General features: G+C 41.3%; 1 protein-coding gene across 1 annotated transcript; it reads right to left on the bottom strand.

The window, feature by feature from the left end:
* Positions 1 to 617: 617 nt before the first annotated feature.
* On the bottom strand, positions 618 to 18155 carry aldh16a1 (aldehyde dehydrogenase 16 family member A1). The gene is made up of 13 exons (XM_022256481.2): positions 18003 to 18155; positions 13496 to 13725; positions 11876 to 12054; positions 11029 to 11291; positions 10194 to 10346; positions 9455 to 9652; positions 8286 to 8384; positions 6861 to 7103; positions 5966 to 6123; positions 5424 to 5591; positions 4721 to 4925; positions 3454 to 3639; positions 618 to 2661 (listed from the first exon to the last, which is right to left on the bottom strand). The coding sequence occupies exons 1-13, from the start codon at positions 18117 to 18119 to the stop codon at positions 2362 to 2364; spliced, it is 2499 nt and encodes an 832-aa protein (XP_022112173.2). The 5' UTR covers positions 18120 to 18155; the 3' UTR covers positions 618 to 2361.
* Positions 18156 to 18247: the final 92 nt, after the last annotated feature.

The raw sequence follows: 18247 nt of genomic DNA, 5'->3' as shown, positions 1-18247 counted from the left end.
GTGACTGCTACATCCATGGCCTCCCCCAGATTTTCCTGGGGGCAGGGGGAAGGGATCACTCAGCAGCAAACAATTGATAGAAGGGGGTCAGTTTTAAGAAGTTTAGAGATCCCAATCCCCTTTCCTCCCTTTTTTTCCCATTTCTTTTGCTTATGTTTTTCTCATTCCTTGTAATAGAGTACCCAAGTGAATATGTCACAACAACAGTTAGTGTGTAAATGGCATTAGTGCGAGAACCAGCGGGTGAACCAATACGTGCACGTACTCCATTCGTTTGCACTGCACTTTCTGGTTCATAGTGACGTCACACTTCGGTACTCTATTATCAGATTTTTTTCAGGGAGGGTAGACCAGATTTTGCCCCCCTTTGCGATGCCTACAGTTAAGGATTATATGGAGCACCATTCCAAAACGACTCCATCACTCCCCACCCCCCCACCAGCAAGCTACTACACTTCTTTCCTGCTTTTCAGAGTTGCTGATACAGATATGATTTTTCAAGAAATTTCTTAAACTATCCCAAAAGGGAGAACACCTACGAGGAAGGCATCCAAAAGGATGGGGACAGACAGAGGAGTGCATGTAAGGAACAGTTTGGAGTCAATTCACCAAAAATCTCACTGAGCTGTCTCGTGCATGTACTCATCTTTAGTAAAATAGAACTTTTCTTTTAAATCAATATTAAGTTGACAATCATTGTCCAAAATAGCCTGACTAATAAACCTGTTAACAGGTTGGTATTTTTAATTTTTTTTTGGTTATTTGTACAAATCTGGTAACTAGTAGTTATTTGTTGGATATTAAAAGAAAAATTGAAGTTAACAAATAAAAAACACTCGCTTGGGCAGCTGCATACATTTTGCTTATCTGCCGTGTTGTTGATAGCAGACAGCTGGTACCCACACCTATGCAACTCTACAGCACTGCTTGAAATTGAGATTGCTGGCCGTGTCCGAATTACTTGGCTGCGGCTAGAAATTACACTCAAGGCTACATGTATGTTAGTGGCCGTGGTTGGTTTCCATTAAGTCATGTGTAATTTCAAGTTGCAGCCAAGTGATTCAGACGCAGCCACTGTTTTGGTTATTGCGGTAAGCAATTTTTTACAAGAATTAATACATCTGTCATCCCTTTATTGTAAACTTCTGGAAAGCTGCAAAAAGTCAGCGAAGCTATTGAATATTTCAATTTAAAAACAGGGGCTCAGTTGGCTTTGAATGAACAAATCTTTGGAAGACAGTAGGTATAAAAGCTAATTATATGTAACGGGTTTGCCCTTATAAAAGCTGTTGTACCATTTTGAAAGTGTGAAATGACATAAACAACATGTTAGCATACACAAACCCAAAAATTTCAGGTAATTTCTTAACTATTAAAAAAAAAACTGTTAACAAAAACTAAGCTTTTGTATCAGAACAAAGGACGTATAATACCAAATAACCCCAAATCAAAATCAACTTCCAACCAAGTAAAATCATGGTCTTTAAAATGAAAGTAATTTCTCAGTGGTGTCTATTCAAGTACTTCCATGCTTTAAAATAATCATGAATGAAACTTAAAACTCAAACTACATGTAAATCTCAAAGATAAAATGCAGGATTGCTACAGTTGTTTGGTGTTACTGAATTTTATTATTTTATTTGCAAACACAATAAGGTACTGCAAAAACTCATGTTTACACTGTGCCCATCAAGTGTTGTACTGTTGGCTGTACTGTATTTAATATCCTGCATTTAATAGACACTGTATCTAATTTTCTATGATACTCATTCTTCCCTGCCAAAGAAAATTTACCCCAAAATACAAATCTTTAAAATGAAATCAGCTTCATACTTCTCGCTTTAAGGAGAAAGATAGAATACACACACTGTATATGGACACACAAAATAATGTTAAGAGAATTCACCCCGATCAAGTCACATTACCTCTATTTAGATGATTTATGCAGATTGGTTGCCATTTTTGTAACAGTTAACAAGGTGTACACTGCATAATCTCAAATGACAAACATAATGAACAATGAGATTTTTCTTCCCTTGATACAATACTTTTCCAGATATTTTTGGAGCTGCCGATTAGCACAGAAATGCCATAAATGAATCATGTGTCTTGTTTATACCTGGCTATCTGATCATTTCCTTCTAGAGAGTAAAAATCTCAATAAGTCACTTCCCAAATTTAGTTGGCTGTTGCTGAGCACAACACACACACTCTTATGGAAGCCTCAAGCTAGTGGCAGCTGTCACGTCTCATACACTTGTGCATTACTCCAAGCCGTAGCCACTTGATTTTGGACATGGCCAAGTTTTCACAATTTTTGTGCAAATCTATGGGATTACAGGAAAGTTAGACTACCTGCTTTTAATTGGCGAATATATCCCCCATCGGTATCCAGATATTTTTGACCTGTGTTGCGTGGTAGAGGAATTCCTCTCCCTGCCCTTGGGACTTGTCCGACCAATCCCGACCCTTTCCGTAGTTCACCCAGGTACGCTTAAGGTTGGTGGCAGAGGACCACTCCACGAACTTGGACCCCTCCGCCGAGCCAAAGTACCACAGGGACTGGACGTCCTGGTGCTCCACTAGGGTTTTAGTGAGGTGATCGCGATTACCAGTGATAATGTTGACCACACCACCCGGAAGGTCCGATGTGTCAAACACCTGAGGAAAATTTGCAAATATAAACACACCAAATGAAAAGAACTAAAACTTTGCCGACCTGTCATCAATCATTAAATTACTTCAAAACAGGGACATATGAACAATGTCTGATATTAACCCTAACCATACTGAACCCAACAAGGTTATGCAGGATTTCAATGGTCCCTAGAGGGTCAGGGTTAATCCTATGAAAGACAATGCCAGGAATCATTTAAATCTAGAATCAAGACAGCGGGACTATGGACTTTTATGCAAAATGTAAAAGTACTCTTCATTTGGCATCCTTGAGACTTAGAGGGCCTCGCTATAATTCATTCTGGAGCAGTCTTCCACCAAAACGCAAGCCAGTAACAGTCATTTCCATTTCTAAACACTCAAAGTCCTCCACATCAAATATCACATTGTGATGTGAAGTAATATACTCCCTACATGCATTATGAAAAGGAAAACTTGAGGATTCCTAAAAGGTCATGCAGATTCAAATTTATAAGAGAGCTAGGATTAGTGGAGGAAAAAAGGGCCTGAGATTAGAACAGGACTGGTGAGAGATCAGTCACAGTCCCTTAATTATAAAGGAGTAGGACAATGGAACAGAAAGCGTGGGATTGCACAGATTTTAACCTGATGTGACAACTGATCCTGAACGATATCTATAAGGATTATTCACAATAAAGAAACAAATGTCAGACAATTTTTTTCATGATTTGGGTGAGAATCAAAAGTTTTACACTTCAGGAATTTTCAAGTCAGGAGGGCCATGGTGTGTATCTGATGTTTTATGCGTGCACTAACCTGGTAGAAGTCTAAGGCCACTGTTGGGTATTTCTCACTGGGAATGATGACGATGGCGTTCCCTCGGATCACAGCAGGGGCAAAGAGGGAGACGAAGGCCAGCAGGGGGAATTCATCGGGGCAAGTGATTCCTACTACTCCAACGGGCTCGTTAATCCTGACTGTAGCCCCGTACAGCAGGGTTTCCTGCCACAAAGAACGAGGCATGGTGATCAAATGCAAAAGCTCCCTCTGCGTCCGGCAAAAACAAATCTTATGCCAATTTCACGGAGCTGCTAAGCGAGAGAAGAATTCATTAAAAAAAAAAACAGCTTCCCAGCCAATTTGTCATACGATGCACATGGCTTGTGACTGGTTCCAAGCTGACTTTTGCTTTGGCCAAAAAAAAAAAGGTAAGGCTTCCTGTTTCCTGACCTACCCTATTTCGACGGTGCAACCCTAAATTTTTTGGGGGGAGGAGGGGAAAATTTTTTGGAAAATGTGAAATTGGAAAAAAAGGAAAGACAAACGGTGTCTACTGCAGTTTGGATGTGGTGCAAAAAGGGTTCAACAGACTGTACATGCAAGCTAGTTGTACCCTTTCATGCACTGTTCATTTCATTCTTGCTGATGTCACTTCAACCAGTTAAAACTCAGCTGAACACTGGATCAGTATAAAAAACATGTGACCACAAAAAAAGTCAACCTACCTACACTATTTTCAGATGTTATGTAATAGTCAGAACTGCTTTTTGGGGGGGGGCAAGGCTTAGCACATAGTTTTGCTGAGCACTATTTCCAGCTTAGCAGCTCTTTGAAATTGAATCAGTTGGCTTAGTTTCTCTGTTTAGCAGGGACGTAGATACACACGTAAAAAAGAAAGCTGCACGATTTGCAAACTGCTGATATTGCATACAACTATAAATCATCAAAACAATGGCAGGACTGGTTAATTAAAAGGGGTGGGCATCTACATTCACAAAAACGAATTATTTGAATCGCAGCTGCAAATGAAAAGTCCTTGAAAAGATAGAAAACAAATCCAATATCAACAGTTTTCACCATGACGGAAACCTTCCACCAGAAATAAGAAGCAGTTTCTTCTATTCTAACGACCATCCAAAATAAATTGCTGCATGGGTGTTGGAAACAATGGTTGTAGTACAGCAAAATATTTTTCAAACAATCCAAGAATTCTATGCAAGATTCAAGGTTAGGCTTCTAATCTGCCATCCATGATATTAATTCTACGTGAATAAGAAACAAGACCAAGAAGTCATGTACTCACTTGTACAGTGCCTCCATATTTGTCGGCGTAGGCACCCCAGTGAAACAGCCTCTGGATGGATAAATCAACCTCCTTCAGGGCTTCCTCCATGGTCTGACCGGTCATGTGACAGAGGTCGCCGGCAACCTCATTGCGTCGCAGCTCAAGGTTCTCAGCCATGTAGTAGACAATCTGAGCTCGATTGTGGGCAGCTCGCTTCCCCCAACTTCAGTGGTTTGCAGAGACAGGAAAACCCATGGTTATTCCCCTTTCTGTTCGAGCATTTTTCCCAGTGGTTAGCATAAGGCACAAACCACTCTTTTGGTCAGAAACGTTTCTGATGTTTTACGAACATTTTTACATTACAGCAATTTTGTCAACTATTTTGCACAATGCTTGTTCAATAAGAAACATCTTGTTATTCACTAAAGCAGTTTTGGGGTCAGAGAGTAAGGAAAGCCTCTAGTGTTTAATGCGTGCATGAAGTTCACATGTACTGCAAGTAAAGTTACAATGAAATACAATGCCTGTTTATCCAAACCTGTGTGTCAAGCTGTTGACAAATTTCATAATAGGTAAATATTTTGCTTTTGACCTCTTCAGGGGGAATTACAAAAGCTCCAACTGACACCATTACCACCTAAAGGAAAAATCTCCTGGAAAAAGCTCACATAAGAAAATTCATTTAAGTCAATCAAAACCAGATGAAGGGGAGGGGCCTTACCCAGGGGCCGCTTTGTGGGCGGCATCTACTGCATTCCGGATGTCTTTACGATTCCCATCCCCAACTTGGGCGATGACGTCCCCGCCAGGGCTCAGAATCTGACGGGAATACTGCCCATCGGGGCGCTTCTGGGCCCCTCCATAGTACATCTTGTAAGTACGATCAACTCTGAACAATGACATATGAATGCAGAATGACATACAAGAAGCGAAATAAAAGCTACTAAGCCAAAATTGTACACCCAAAACAATGTGTCTTTTTAAGAAAAATAATAATAATTAAAAAAAAAATTGAAATGGACACAAATTCCATAAACTCTATAAAAGACATATGAAACAAAACAAACTGTAAACAGATGCAGGAATCATTTTGTATACAATTGCAGTTTGCAATTAAGAGACCACAGGTTATTAGATCATAATTCACCACAGGTGAAGTCACATACTTTCCCCTTTCATCAATATGGTCATTATTAGCAGTAGATGTAAAGAATGCAGGCAACCTCTAAAAAAGTTACTGAGGGGGAAAATACAAGTTCATACCTTGGAATGTTCTGGCCATTCACGACAATCTCATTCTTGCTGGGAGTTGCAGTGCCCACGATTGCTGGGATGTGACCCCCAAATGTCTTGTAGTTGACCTCAACCGCACCTGGGCGGGCCCTCTCTGCCCACGTTGGAATCACATACTCATAAAGGCCCTGTGAAAATAATTACGGACAGAAGAGACTGCATGCCTAAAATGGAATCGTACAGGCCATGCTAGTTTTTAATGAACTATGTCGAGTGTGTATCCATGTTTCCAACACTGCAGACTGGCCTTCGTAAACCAGCATTAAATGTGCATTTGTGTATTTATCTGAACAGACCAAATCCAAACGCAACACTTCTGCAAGTAGTAGATCTAGGTGGAAGGGGATTTGGGGGTTAGAGCCCCCCTTTCAGATGCTGGCCAAGTTTACAACAATAATAGGGCCAATAGCAACGAATAGAACGTTAAAAATCCTAAATGTTTCCCTCAAACAGTCTCTGAATGCAGGAGAAAGCATCCTAACTTTCGGCATTTTCAGAAAAGTTAGGCATGCTCCCGAACAACTGCAGTAGGGTACGCCTTGAGCAAGCTTAACCCTTCCCTCTTTTCATCAACCCCCCTCTCCTATGTCCTCGAATAGATCCAATCCTAGAAAATCTTTAATCTGAAACCTCCCAAAATTTTAACCGAGATTTTGCAACGTTGAACAGCCCAGCCACCATTATGTTATGAGTTTTGCCTACTTTAATTTGAGTATACATAATTTGCCAGGGATTTATAGCAAGCTGTTGAATGTGAGTTTTCAAGCAGTTCCCAACTGGTCCTGGAAACAAACACTCAGGGAACAAGGGTCGACGCATGAGGAGGAACTCACATAGAGATAAATGTGAAAATTACCACACTCACCTCCTTGCCGCCATCTCGTCCATACCCGCTCTGCCGGTAACCACCAAAGCCACTGGCCGCATCAAACATGTTGTGGCCATTGACCCAGATGCTGCCAGCCTTCAGGCTCAGGGCCACCTCCAGGCCCAGACTGACACTCTCTGTCCAGACGCTGGCCGCCAGGCCGTAGTGGGTGTTGTTGCCCAAGGCCACTGCCTCCTTAGCGGTCCGGAAGGGCAGAATCACCACAACAGGCCCAAAAATCTTCATGGAAAGAAACAGGGGCAAACCAGTTCCATAATTTCATAAGCCGGATAACAATTACTTTATAATTAGGTTATCAACTACTTGTGAAATGATTGTTTTCATTCACAAAACTTTCAAAGATTCTTACAAGTCTTAGCAACTATTTTTTTCTACTGCTTTAATATTAACCTCTTCCTGCCGGGGACCCCAGTTTCGGGCACCGTGTGTTTATACTTGTGGCCGAGGTCTCCGAAATCGGATGAAGGAACTGGGCCTTGTAACAAAAGACCGTTCTTGGAACAAAAGACCAGGCTGCTGGGCATTACCGACATTTTTTCACTCTCAATAGTAGAGAAAATTCAGCCTTGTTTTGAAACAGTATACCATGGTTTTGGGCATTAAGTGCGAGCGGATTACCACAAGGAACAAAAGCGCTCCACCACCGCAGCGATGAGCCACACAGTACCACTGCACGCTAATCTGGCTCCTATTGAAAAGAGGTCAGCAGCGCACTGTGGCAGGTTCGTGAACAAAAGAAAGTTACATAACACCGCACAATCTGGGCTCTATTTACAAGGCTACTAGAGTGGCCACCAGACAGTAATTCATGTGGGTGTAAACGTTCATTAATTAAAATGACGAATTTGTGAAAAATTTTGAAAACTGAAAATCTTGAAAAAGTCCCGATTATGTGCACTACATTTTTCAAAACACCCGGTAGTAAGTGGTTAATTTACTTGACTGTGTTTCTTAATTATACATTACATTGGTATTGCTATCGGGTACACAAATAATGCTTTTTAATCAACTTGACAAAAATCAAATGCGATTCTAATAGTTTCAGTAAACACTTGTGCTAAAACAACATTTTGATCACAATAACCATAAATGATGAAGACCATCTAACAACAAACCAGTAAGGATAACTTCAGATCTGTTTCATTTTTAAGCACTATTTCTTGGCATTACACTCTCTATTTGCTGTCAAGGTGCAAATTTCAAGGTACCAAGACTTTCTGAATAAGATTTTTAAAAAGCTACTCAAAGCACTTATTTTTGCCTTGTATATCATACATCTTACATGTACCAAAGGGTTTTAAGATATTTTATGAGCAAATGAAACAAAGACTAAACTCAAAGTACACAGATCCATTAATGTTACATTACACATTGTTGTGTGAGCGATCGAGTTAAACGGACCTCTTCCATGACGACCTTGGATGAAGTTTGCACATTGTTGATGATGGTCGGTGGGTAAAAGCAACCACTGGCCGGAAGACATTGTGTGTTTTGAATAATCTGTGGGTGAAAAATGGAATTGTAAAAGTTACATGCACTCACATACACTAGACGATCAAGTGAGAGTTGCCCATTACATCTTCAATTTTCACCAACGTACAAGAAATGTGTTTCATTACCAATTACTGGACTCTGTTAAACACCCCTGCATCTGTAGTGCTTCCTGAGATCATGTTTGTATGTGGGTAATTCCAGAAATTAGGGGTCCAAAAGTCTGACATTTTTCTGTCCCTATTACATCTGACCTTTGTTATTTGACATAGAAATATCACTGGAATTGATTTCAAACTATTACTATTTGTTTGGCAAGTAATTTGCATTAATTTATCACTCTTAAGAAATTAGAAAATTTATTCTGAATTTACAAAATCTTTTAACAGATGTGACAGGGACACAAAATAAACATGGACCCCTAATTTCTGGAATTACCCATTTGCTTTCAAGAACGGGGGAGTCAAGTTAGCATAGTGGTTCTTTCCTTGCCTTCCACCTCTGAGGTCTGACTTTGAATCCCAGCCTAGTCCACATGTGGATTGGGTTTTCACTCCTTACCTGATTCCATGGGTTTTACCCAGAATATTCCTCTGGGGTTTTCCTCCCACCTCTAAAACTGTAACTGCTTCTCATTGTCTCCTCTCCATGGGTTTCTTCAGGCTTACAAGCTACAGTGCCTAGGACACTTTTGAGGAATCCTTGGTGTCATTACCAGAAATGATCAATAACAAATGACTACTTTCAGATCATTTTATATCAAAACTACCAACTATGTCAATTCCAACTACTGGTAGGGAGTAAGATTGGCACAATAGTTCCTTCCCCGTCTTTTCACCTCTGTGACCCGGGTTTGATTCGTGGTCCCGTCAATATGTAGATTAGGCTTACAGTGCTACCTTACATGGGTTCTACACAGAGTATTCCTCAGGGTTTTTTCTCCAAGCTCTAAACTCATTTTGATTCTCCCCTCTCTACGGGTTTCTTCAGGCTTAAAATACGGGCCTGGGGCACTTTTGAGGAATACTTGGTTTCTTTTCCAGCAATACTTTGATAATAAATCGTAACAATAAACTGACCTCTGCCCCTTCACCTCTGGCCTCCTCCACATATTTCTCAACGGTGGCTCGCTGGGAGGGATCCACGACAGCCCCCACATCGATGGACTTGTCCAGGGAGTCGCCAAGACGCAGCGACATGATGCGGTCGCGCAGCTTGTCCAACAGTTTGCTCTTCACAGTCTCTTGGACCAGAAGACGGGATCCAGCACTACACACCTGCATACAGGACACAAGAGATAAAATATCTGCATGAAAGCTGTCACAGAAGTCACACACTTTCTGTGGACTAAAAGACTAAGCAAATGATCATCTACAAGTTCATCCATATATTAATGGTGTGCACTTTTTGAAGCACATATACATGTATCTATCATGACTGATGCTACAAGTGATACATCCTAATTTTCCTTGTGCATTGGGCCCATACACATTCCTAAAAAAAACTCAGGCACAATTGGATCAATCAAACATACATGTCGTAACCTCTCTGCCCTCAGAGGTACCCATATGTAATCCTGAATAGAGAGAGAAAAGTAGGGTTAAAGTGATTACTCAACCATCTACAGCTTGACTGCCACACCCACCAGGTGCGTACTCAACTATTCACGTCTTGGCTGCCACACCCACTAGGTGAGTCCTCAACTATTTACTTCTTGAATGCCACATCCATAAAGTATATTATAATTCAGGCTCAACATTTTAACCTCTACTGCACTTATCTCTTCCAGTGAGTTCGCATCGTGGCTTGTTCACCCACCTCTCCTTGGTTGAACCATATGGCGTCCACCACGCCTTCCACGGCTGCGTCCAGATCAGCTGAGTCAAAGACGATGAAGGGCGACTTGCCTCCCAGCTCCAGGGAGAGCTTCTTGCCCGTTCCAGCTGTTGCCTTCCGCAAAATCTGACCAACCTGGACAGATTTACAAAAATTGTAAACCAGCTTTATAATGAAATTCCTTAGGCTAGTGATTAACATAATTATCAGTGAGAGTGATACGCTTGAAGTAGGTAACCATATTTGTGACCCAGTATATCGTACTAAGGAGTAAGTCGCTGAGGCCGTTTTACGTAATGGCCGAGTAAAGTGGGGATGTGGGTAAATGTTGAAAAAAAATCGACGTGGCGGTTTCTGTATATTTGGAAGTGTTTGTATGAAAGGTTACCATCAACACACCTGTATTATGTACCATATGAAAGCTTATGAAATTCTCTTTCTGACCATGTGGATATCTCAAAAAGTCAATTCGCAACTTATTCCTGATTTCAAAGCATTGGGTCACATTTTTCACTTACAACAGTAAATCTAAGCACAACTGCAGATGAGTAAAAACAAGAGTAAATAGTATCCCCCTTAGTATTTGTCTTAAGGGACCGTGGTATTTGACGTATTTAAGCAACAATTAAATATGAACGCTACTACTATATGCACTTGTGAGGGAATCAAATCAGCAATTTCAACACAAGGGATATTACAAGCATGTCAGCTGTTGAGATGACTTACAAACTCGCACATGTACAAATCTCGCTCAAGCAGACTCAGAAACTCCAGACCAGGACAATGGTGCCCAGATCCCAACTGTAAAGCGGCTTACCTCTGTGGACCCGGTAAAGGCCACCTTGTCCACTGCCGGGTGCACAGCCAGCTTGCTCCCGAAGGCCCCATTGCCCGTGACCACGTTGAAGACGCCGGGGGGTAGGCCGGCCTCGGCGCAGATCTGGGCAAAGAGCAGGGCACTGAGGCGGGTGAAGGTGGCTGGCTTGAGGACCACAGTGTTACCCATGGCCAGGGCCGGGCAGACCTTCCAGGTCAACAGCATCAGAGGGAAGTTCCAAGGAACGATGGCGCCGACGACACCTGCCAGGGGGAACAATGCATCAAGTGGTTCACTTGTTGGAGAAAAAATGCAGGGATACACAGATCATCTCAAAATACAATGGATCTCAAACATGTCTACAGCTTGAACACGATAATAGAATCATTACCATTGTCTTGTGACTGATAAGTTTGCAATATGTCCATTCAGTTCTGTTACTGCTTTACCTACTGGCAATTATTTCAAACAAAAATGGATTTTTCGTCACATGTGTATTTAAGGATCTACTTTTCTTGAAAAGGAACACCAACTCAGCTCTGTTACTTGGTTTTTCCACTTATCATCCATTTTTACTTTGTTAGCACTCAAATGTCTGAAAGAGTTTTCAGACTTGTAAGTGGTGAATCATAACATTTATTGAAACAAATACATTAACAAGCTACAGTACATGTGGCAAACTATACATAACCCAATCCTGTTAGCATTATGACAAATGATTCAGGTGGAAATTTAAAAAAAAATCTCCTGGAAAGATATATTACAAAGCATGTCCAGCATCATTAATAGGACTTGAGAAAAAAACAGGGGATTTGGAACTCCCATTCCCAGTGATGAAAATTCTCACCAACTGATTTCCAACTACCCATCTCTGTGTCCATTAGTTCTGCCCAGCCGGCGTGATGGTAGAAATGGCGAACCACCAGCGGGATGTCACAGTCGCGGGACTCCCTGATTGGCTTGCCGTTGTCCAGGCTCTCCATCACGCTGATCAGGCGCTGGTGTTTCTGAACATGACGGGCAATGCTTCAGGAAGATAAGAGAATATTGAAAAGGGGACATTTAAAGGAATGTTGCTGAAGAGGTACTTTGCATGAACAGGAGACCACCTCAGTGATGGTGCAACATAGACGATGATGACAAAGAGCCTGTCATACAGTGTATTTCTGCTGTCGCCTGTGTTCTCATAATAAAGGTAACTTCCATGTCCTCTGAGGCTATGTCTGGTGAAATAATGTTGGCAATGGTTTGCAAAACTGTTCTTACATGAACCATTTCAACACTTTTTGTAATTGGAAACAAAAAGGCTAGTGCAGGAAACTTGCAAACATTACATGTAGACGTGCGTCAAGACATCACAAACACACAATTTCTGAGCTTGTAGTGCCTCATACATGTATGGTGGCCTATTGGGCTGACTGGTTAAAGCGCCCTCAATTACAAAACACAGAGAAGTTTCTTTGCATTTTAGACAGACAGAGAGAGGTGTGGAATAAAACACGTACAGAATGCCACAATTCCATCACATAATGCATTCCTCTGCCCACTGGGCCTGTGAGTTACCAAGAAGAAAGTCCTAGTTCCCTCCTCATGCTGTCCACTCATAGTCCCTTTGGGTGCACAAATACATGTATGATATACATGTATACAGTCGAACACGATTAACACGAGCACGCTTGAGACGAGATCGCGCTTACTATGAGCATATTTCTTAGGTCCCGTTCAAAATGTACACATTCCTATGAGAGAAAACTTACTTAATACGAGCTATGCTAAGACGAGAACACGGACAAGATGAGCACTTTGTCTAACCCGCAGTGTCAGAAGCTATTGTCCATGGCATTTTTATAACAAGTACAATTGAAAACACATTTTCAAAAACTTAATCCTAGTTAATCCTGATGGAGGGTGTCAGTCGTCTCTAATAATACTGATCCGCTTGGCAATGCGCTGCGGTTTTACCACCGATGATTTGGCGACTCTGTTCCTTGTGCCACTAGAGGGGGCTTTATTCAAGATGACAATGGGTGTTGCAATGTCGCAGCATTAAAGGAGTTTCAATAACCGTGGGTCTGGTCCGAAAGAGGGTTTTTTTCGTTATTTAAACCAAACAATGGATGAACCCGACTGGAAAATCATGAACAGGACGGAAGTTTTGATGCTGATTCAATTCTCGTCAAAGACCCCACACGGTCAATGGAAAGAAAATTTAAATAGGTTTTGGAAATTACACCCTTCTAAAGTTCCCTTCCTTCAGTTAATCGATGTCCCACATTCCCCTTTTAGAATAAACTCACACAACCCTGTCGCATATTAAAAATGAAAGTTACTGTTCCAAATTAAAAGAACATTTCTACAAAATAGATTCCCTCCCGCCAATTAAAAACCAACGGAAATTTCCCAACTTCAATGCCCTCTTACTTTTTCTTTTGGGGAGAGAGAAAGGAAAAGGAGGTTAAGCATGTACCTGTACAAGTGCCTTGCCCTGACGTGGCCAGGCAGTTTACTCCAAGAGGTATAAGCCCTAGAAGCTGCAGTCACAGCCAGCTCTACGTCTTCATCTTCCCCTTGCAGCGTGGTGGCCAAGGTTTCACCAGTGGCCGGTGCCTTGCTGGTGTAGGTGGCTCGCCCAGTGGGCTTCACCCACTGGTTGTCGATGAAATGGCCCAGGCTGCGGTTGTGAGACTCCAACCATGCCTAGGAATTGTGAAAAGACCAAGACACCCTTCAATAAATTGATCAAGTATCGTAAAGAGGTGCATTTCGACGGTTTTTCAAAGTCCACACTGAGAAACGCAGAAACTCAGCAGGTCCATCTTGGGATTGAGTCACATATATGTGCTGGATATATGCTTGTAAGGCAATGATTTCACACTTCATCCCAAGAAGAACCATTGTTCACCACTAGTTCATGCCCTTGGGGTCACGTCGAGCATTGAGGATTCCATTATCATGATTTAGATAACGTGAACCACAATGGGATGGCAGGTTCCAGCAGAACCCAAAGTGTATGAGTTTGAAAAGGAAAGTTCTTGTATCTTTTGGACCTTTAGTTCTCCTTTCTTTGGATCAAGGAATGAAAATGAATCATAATTTACAATGCTATTATTAGTATTGAAAGTAACATTTGATTAACATAATATTGAATATTATTGCCACTCATGGTAAAGAAAGAAAGAATTATTGTAAAGTGTACTGGAAATGTTATTTTCTTGTGTAACATCTACACAGCTCCCTGTTCCACGTTTACCCTAGCTGCATACACAGTGCAACAGTGTACACTACAATACAATAGACAGACCGTTTGTCAACCACATATGGGAAGCGGCTGCAGCAAAGTCCCCTCTGTTTGTGAAGTTGTATATCGATGCAAGTGACAGCCAACCATTTGGTCATGGCTATTCCTCACAGACACACATGCACTTTGTGACTCTCTGACATTGAGCTGGAATTTTTTTCATCATGTTTTTGAAGTTAGTATGGATTTGACCCAGTTTTGCTAGGACCAAGCAGCGTCAGAATGTCAGCCACATGTCGGCCAAATTTTGGGGCACACTATACAAAGAAGTCTTTCTATGGAAATATTCCTGCTAAAGAATCCATTCTTAAACCTCATATAAGAACCAATGAAAAACAAGGACATCTTGCCAAGATGTCTTGCAAGGACATCTTACTAAGGAAGCAGACAAATTCCATAGTTCTCACATCATCTTAGGAGTAGCACAGCAGCAATGGCATTAGAACTGTGAAAATGGCAGTCCATACTGCCAAACTTTGTTATTTCCAAAACTTTTGAAATTCCAGCTACGGTGGCAAAAGATTTTCCAGCTGAGTTCCAAGTTCTGACACTTAACAAGCTCCAGAGCATAAGATAAAAGAGATCATTGGGGGGGGGGGAGCTTTTAGTTACATGGGATCTGTCTTTCCAAAGAACATAATCTGGGGGAAGAGTGGTGCCCACACCAACAGGCAGAAATTTTGGTTTACAGAAATTCTGAAGGACCATACCCGAATCCTTTAAAGTGCTAGGAACACTCCAAGGTATACATGTACATGTATGTGGTGCAAACAATGCTCTGGCAACCTTGTCAGTTTGTCCTGCAGAAGGCCTAGAGAGTGATAAATATAGAGGTCCCCCGAGCGAGGCACTGTTAAAGAAAATTGAACATTAGCACACTGAAATACATGCAATGCTTGTGATTGAGTGTGAAATCACTGCTACAAGCATGGCGCCCCCGGTGCACACACATTCACTCGTCCATCCCTGCTGCACTGCACAATGACAATGACATCCACCCCACTGAGAGCGGGGCGGACGTTGGACTCCACAGTTCTGGGCATAGGCCCCTGGGTCATGACAAAGGAGTCCGAGTGGAATAATTGCAGAATACCCTCGCCACTCTAAAAACACGACCCCTGGAATGACTAGTTACATGGGTACAAGGTGAAAATCCCTTGAGAAGAGTGTGATACTTTGACCTATACCTTGCTATGAGGTTGATTGTGTGGGACGACAGGGTATACCGTATTCTTCAATTGAGCTGTCTGAGTGTACATCGGGCCCTGTTTATAGGTTGTACTAGGCAGCTTAGGCCATGTAGGCCGGCTAGCATGGGGTTCATTACCATTAAACCCTGTTCCTTTAATAAGGAAACAAAGTCCACTTTCTCAAACTAACATTTTGACCTTAAGGAACTATTACTTAATGATAATAGACCTAGTTTAGGTAAATTTTGACAATATTTAAGCCAGAAACTTCACATTTCTAACCCAAGTTTGGCAAAAGACAACCACTCAGTCGAATCACACCATTTTGTTTTTCGTCTGGTTACCCAACTCAGGCATTTTGGACTCATCAAAACAAATCTCCAACCAGGTCAAGGAACCAGACAACATTCGTAAAGTTTTCGTTCACAGCTCTTAGGGGCAGTCATACATCTCTGCCGTTTTACCCAAAAATTTCCCTCAAAAACCAAAAGCCCTGTTCTCTTTCCTTTCTGATATGAAAGAGGACATCACCAACAACTTGTTCAGATGAGTTGTTTCGAAAAAGTAGAATTTGTTCCCTTATTAGGAACAGGGTGCTAAAGGTAATGAACCCCGCTAGCATCAGTTGAGCATGACTAGCGACTAGTAGTTCTACATGTAGTAATAGTATTAGTTGTAGTACCATGAGTACCATTCGCTTCTTTGTCATTCACAGCTCTTTGTGGTACGCTGCCATTTTACCCAAAAAATGTCCCTCAAAAACCAAAAGCCCTGTTCTCTTTTCTTTCTGATTTGCAAGAGGATGTCACCAACAACTTGTTTAGATAAGTTATTTCGAAAAAGTAGAATTTGTTCCCTTATAATAGGAAAAGGGTGCTAAAGGTAATGAACCCAGATATTTCTATGCTGACCATGGGCGGCGCCACCTTAAAAAACAAAAGCAGCGCTATTTCAGTCCAGAAATACGTGAATTTGGAAACACAAAATTCAAACTCGCTGGCGCAAAATTTCACACGTTGGCGCAAAAAAGAAATTGCTGAAATGTGAGTTTCATGTATTTGCCTAAATTTCTGTCTGTGCAAATCGAAAAGTTAGGAGTGCATTTTCTTTAAAAAGTCGATAACTTTCGACCATGTACATAGAAACGAAAATTTAGATGTTTTCCAATACTCAACTTCGTGTCCGTCTCACGTTTCGTCCCCAAAACCAATCCCCGATAGTGGGCCTGAAGTGTTTAAATAAAACTGAAGTACTGTAATATTTGGCTCTTTTGCATCTAACTTGATGTTTTGTGGCACCACTACATCAGACTTACTGTCGTGCTTACAACTTCAAATCGGGTACTAAAAACAGTTGGAGCCTGAGACGGATCAGAAGTTGAGCATTTTTAAAGTGGCGAATTTGAAGTTCGACTCCATTTCGAAGCTTGATATTGGCCTCGTTCGGAGCTGTTATTTTAAAAAATAAATAATTTAGCAACAAAGTAAATTTTTAAGATAGCTACAATGGAAGTAACAAAAAAATACTCTGCTATAAAAAGGAAATGTAAATGGTAAATACAAGTTACAATATAGTTTTGTTGTGTTATGATTTTTAATTCTGCCCAGTTGGCACGCAGGACTTAAAGTTGTGAAACACTGTATTGTATTGTAATCACTTTGTGGGGAAAAATAGCTGCAATAACTGTTAAAATTGTATAAGTATAATTAAGGACGCCCCTTGAACTTTTTTTTCTATGTCTAAACCTAAACATTTTACATAATTTTGTTTTAATTGTGAATTTTATTTTAAAAATTAATAAAAATACGTTTACAGTGGTAGGCTGTAATTCTTGCTTTGTAAAAATTGATACAAGAAAAATAACTGGAAATAAAGCACTTCAAATTGACATTACAATTTGCCTTTCACACAACTTCTTTTAATAAAGCGATTTATTTCATTGAAGATTTATTTTACATGCCATTACATTTCAACTCATGTCGTAGGCCTAATTCCACTTTTATTTTCACATTTTTACCCTACATGTACATGTGGTTTCGGTAATTGAATGTCAGTTAGATAAATTAATAGCACTGGGAAAATCATCCTAATTTGAAATTCCAGTCTGCCAGTCCACCCCTCCGAGTTTGGTCACCCTCCCACACAACAAATACTTGGTACTTGGTTAGTTTCCTCCTGACATGCCTGAAACATCCTCTAGCACAGTCTAGGGATCTTGACTAAGAGGTCTGGATACTGGATGCACCACTGCGCCTGTTTCCCTTTAGAAAAGACACATTCGCCTGCAAACACTGGAAATTTCCTAATTCGGTAACATGTTTCCGAATTGGGAAATGTTTCCTAATTCGCGCATTTCCCGGATTGATTTGTACGGGTGGGGCTGGGCCTACACCATGCCTACCCGCCTAGCTGTAGGTCATCAAAACCCACACATGCCAGAACTTCGAGAAGAATACATAAAAGTCTATCGTGGTTGCCTGACTTACCTGTGCAGAGGTAGACGCTTCAGGGTTTGGACCATAATTCATGGAATCGAAAATCCCAGCGACCGAAGTGTCAGGATTTGTTTCAAACGAACCGACTCTGGCACTGGAGGCCGCCATCTTGTTCACCTGGCAATGGCAACAGTGCGCCCTCGTGCGTTCAATTCTGTTCAGGGTGGCAAACAAAATAAATCGCTGGTAACACACTTAGTACCAGCGATTTTCGGGAGTGTCGATGTAGTTGCGGT

The sequence above is a fragment of the Acanthaster planci genome, linkage group LG03 (genome assembly GCF_054643075.1).
Source record: "Acanthaster planci isolate LZ-2023a linkage group LG03, COTS_SCS, whole genome shotgun sequence".
Lineage (NCBI taxonomy): Eukaryota > Metazoa > Echinodermata > Asteroidea > Valvatida > Acanthasteridae > Acanthaster > Acanthaster planci.
The sequence above is the reverse complement of the archived record's forward strand: the minus strand, read 5'-3'. Positions and strand labels throughout refer to the sequence as shown.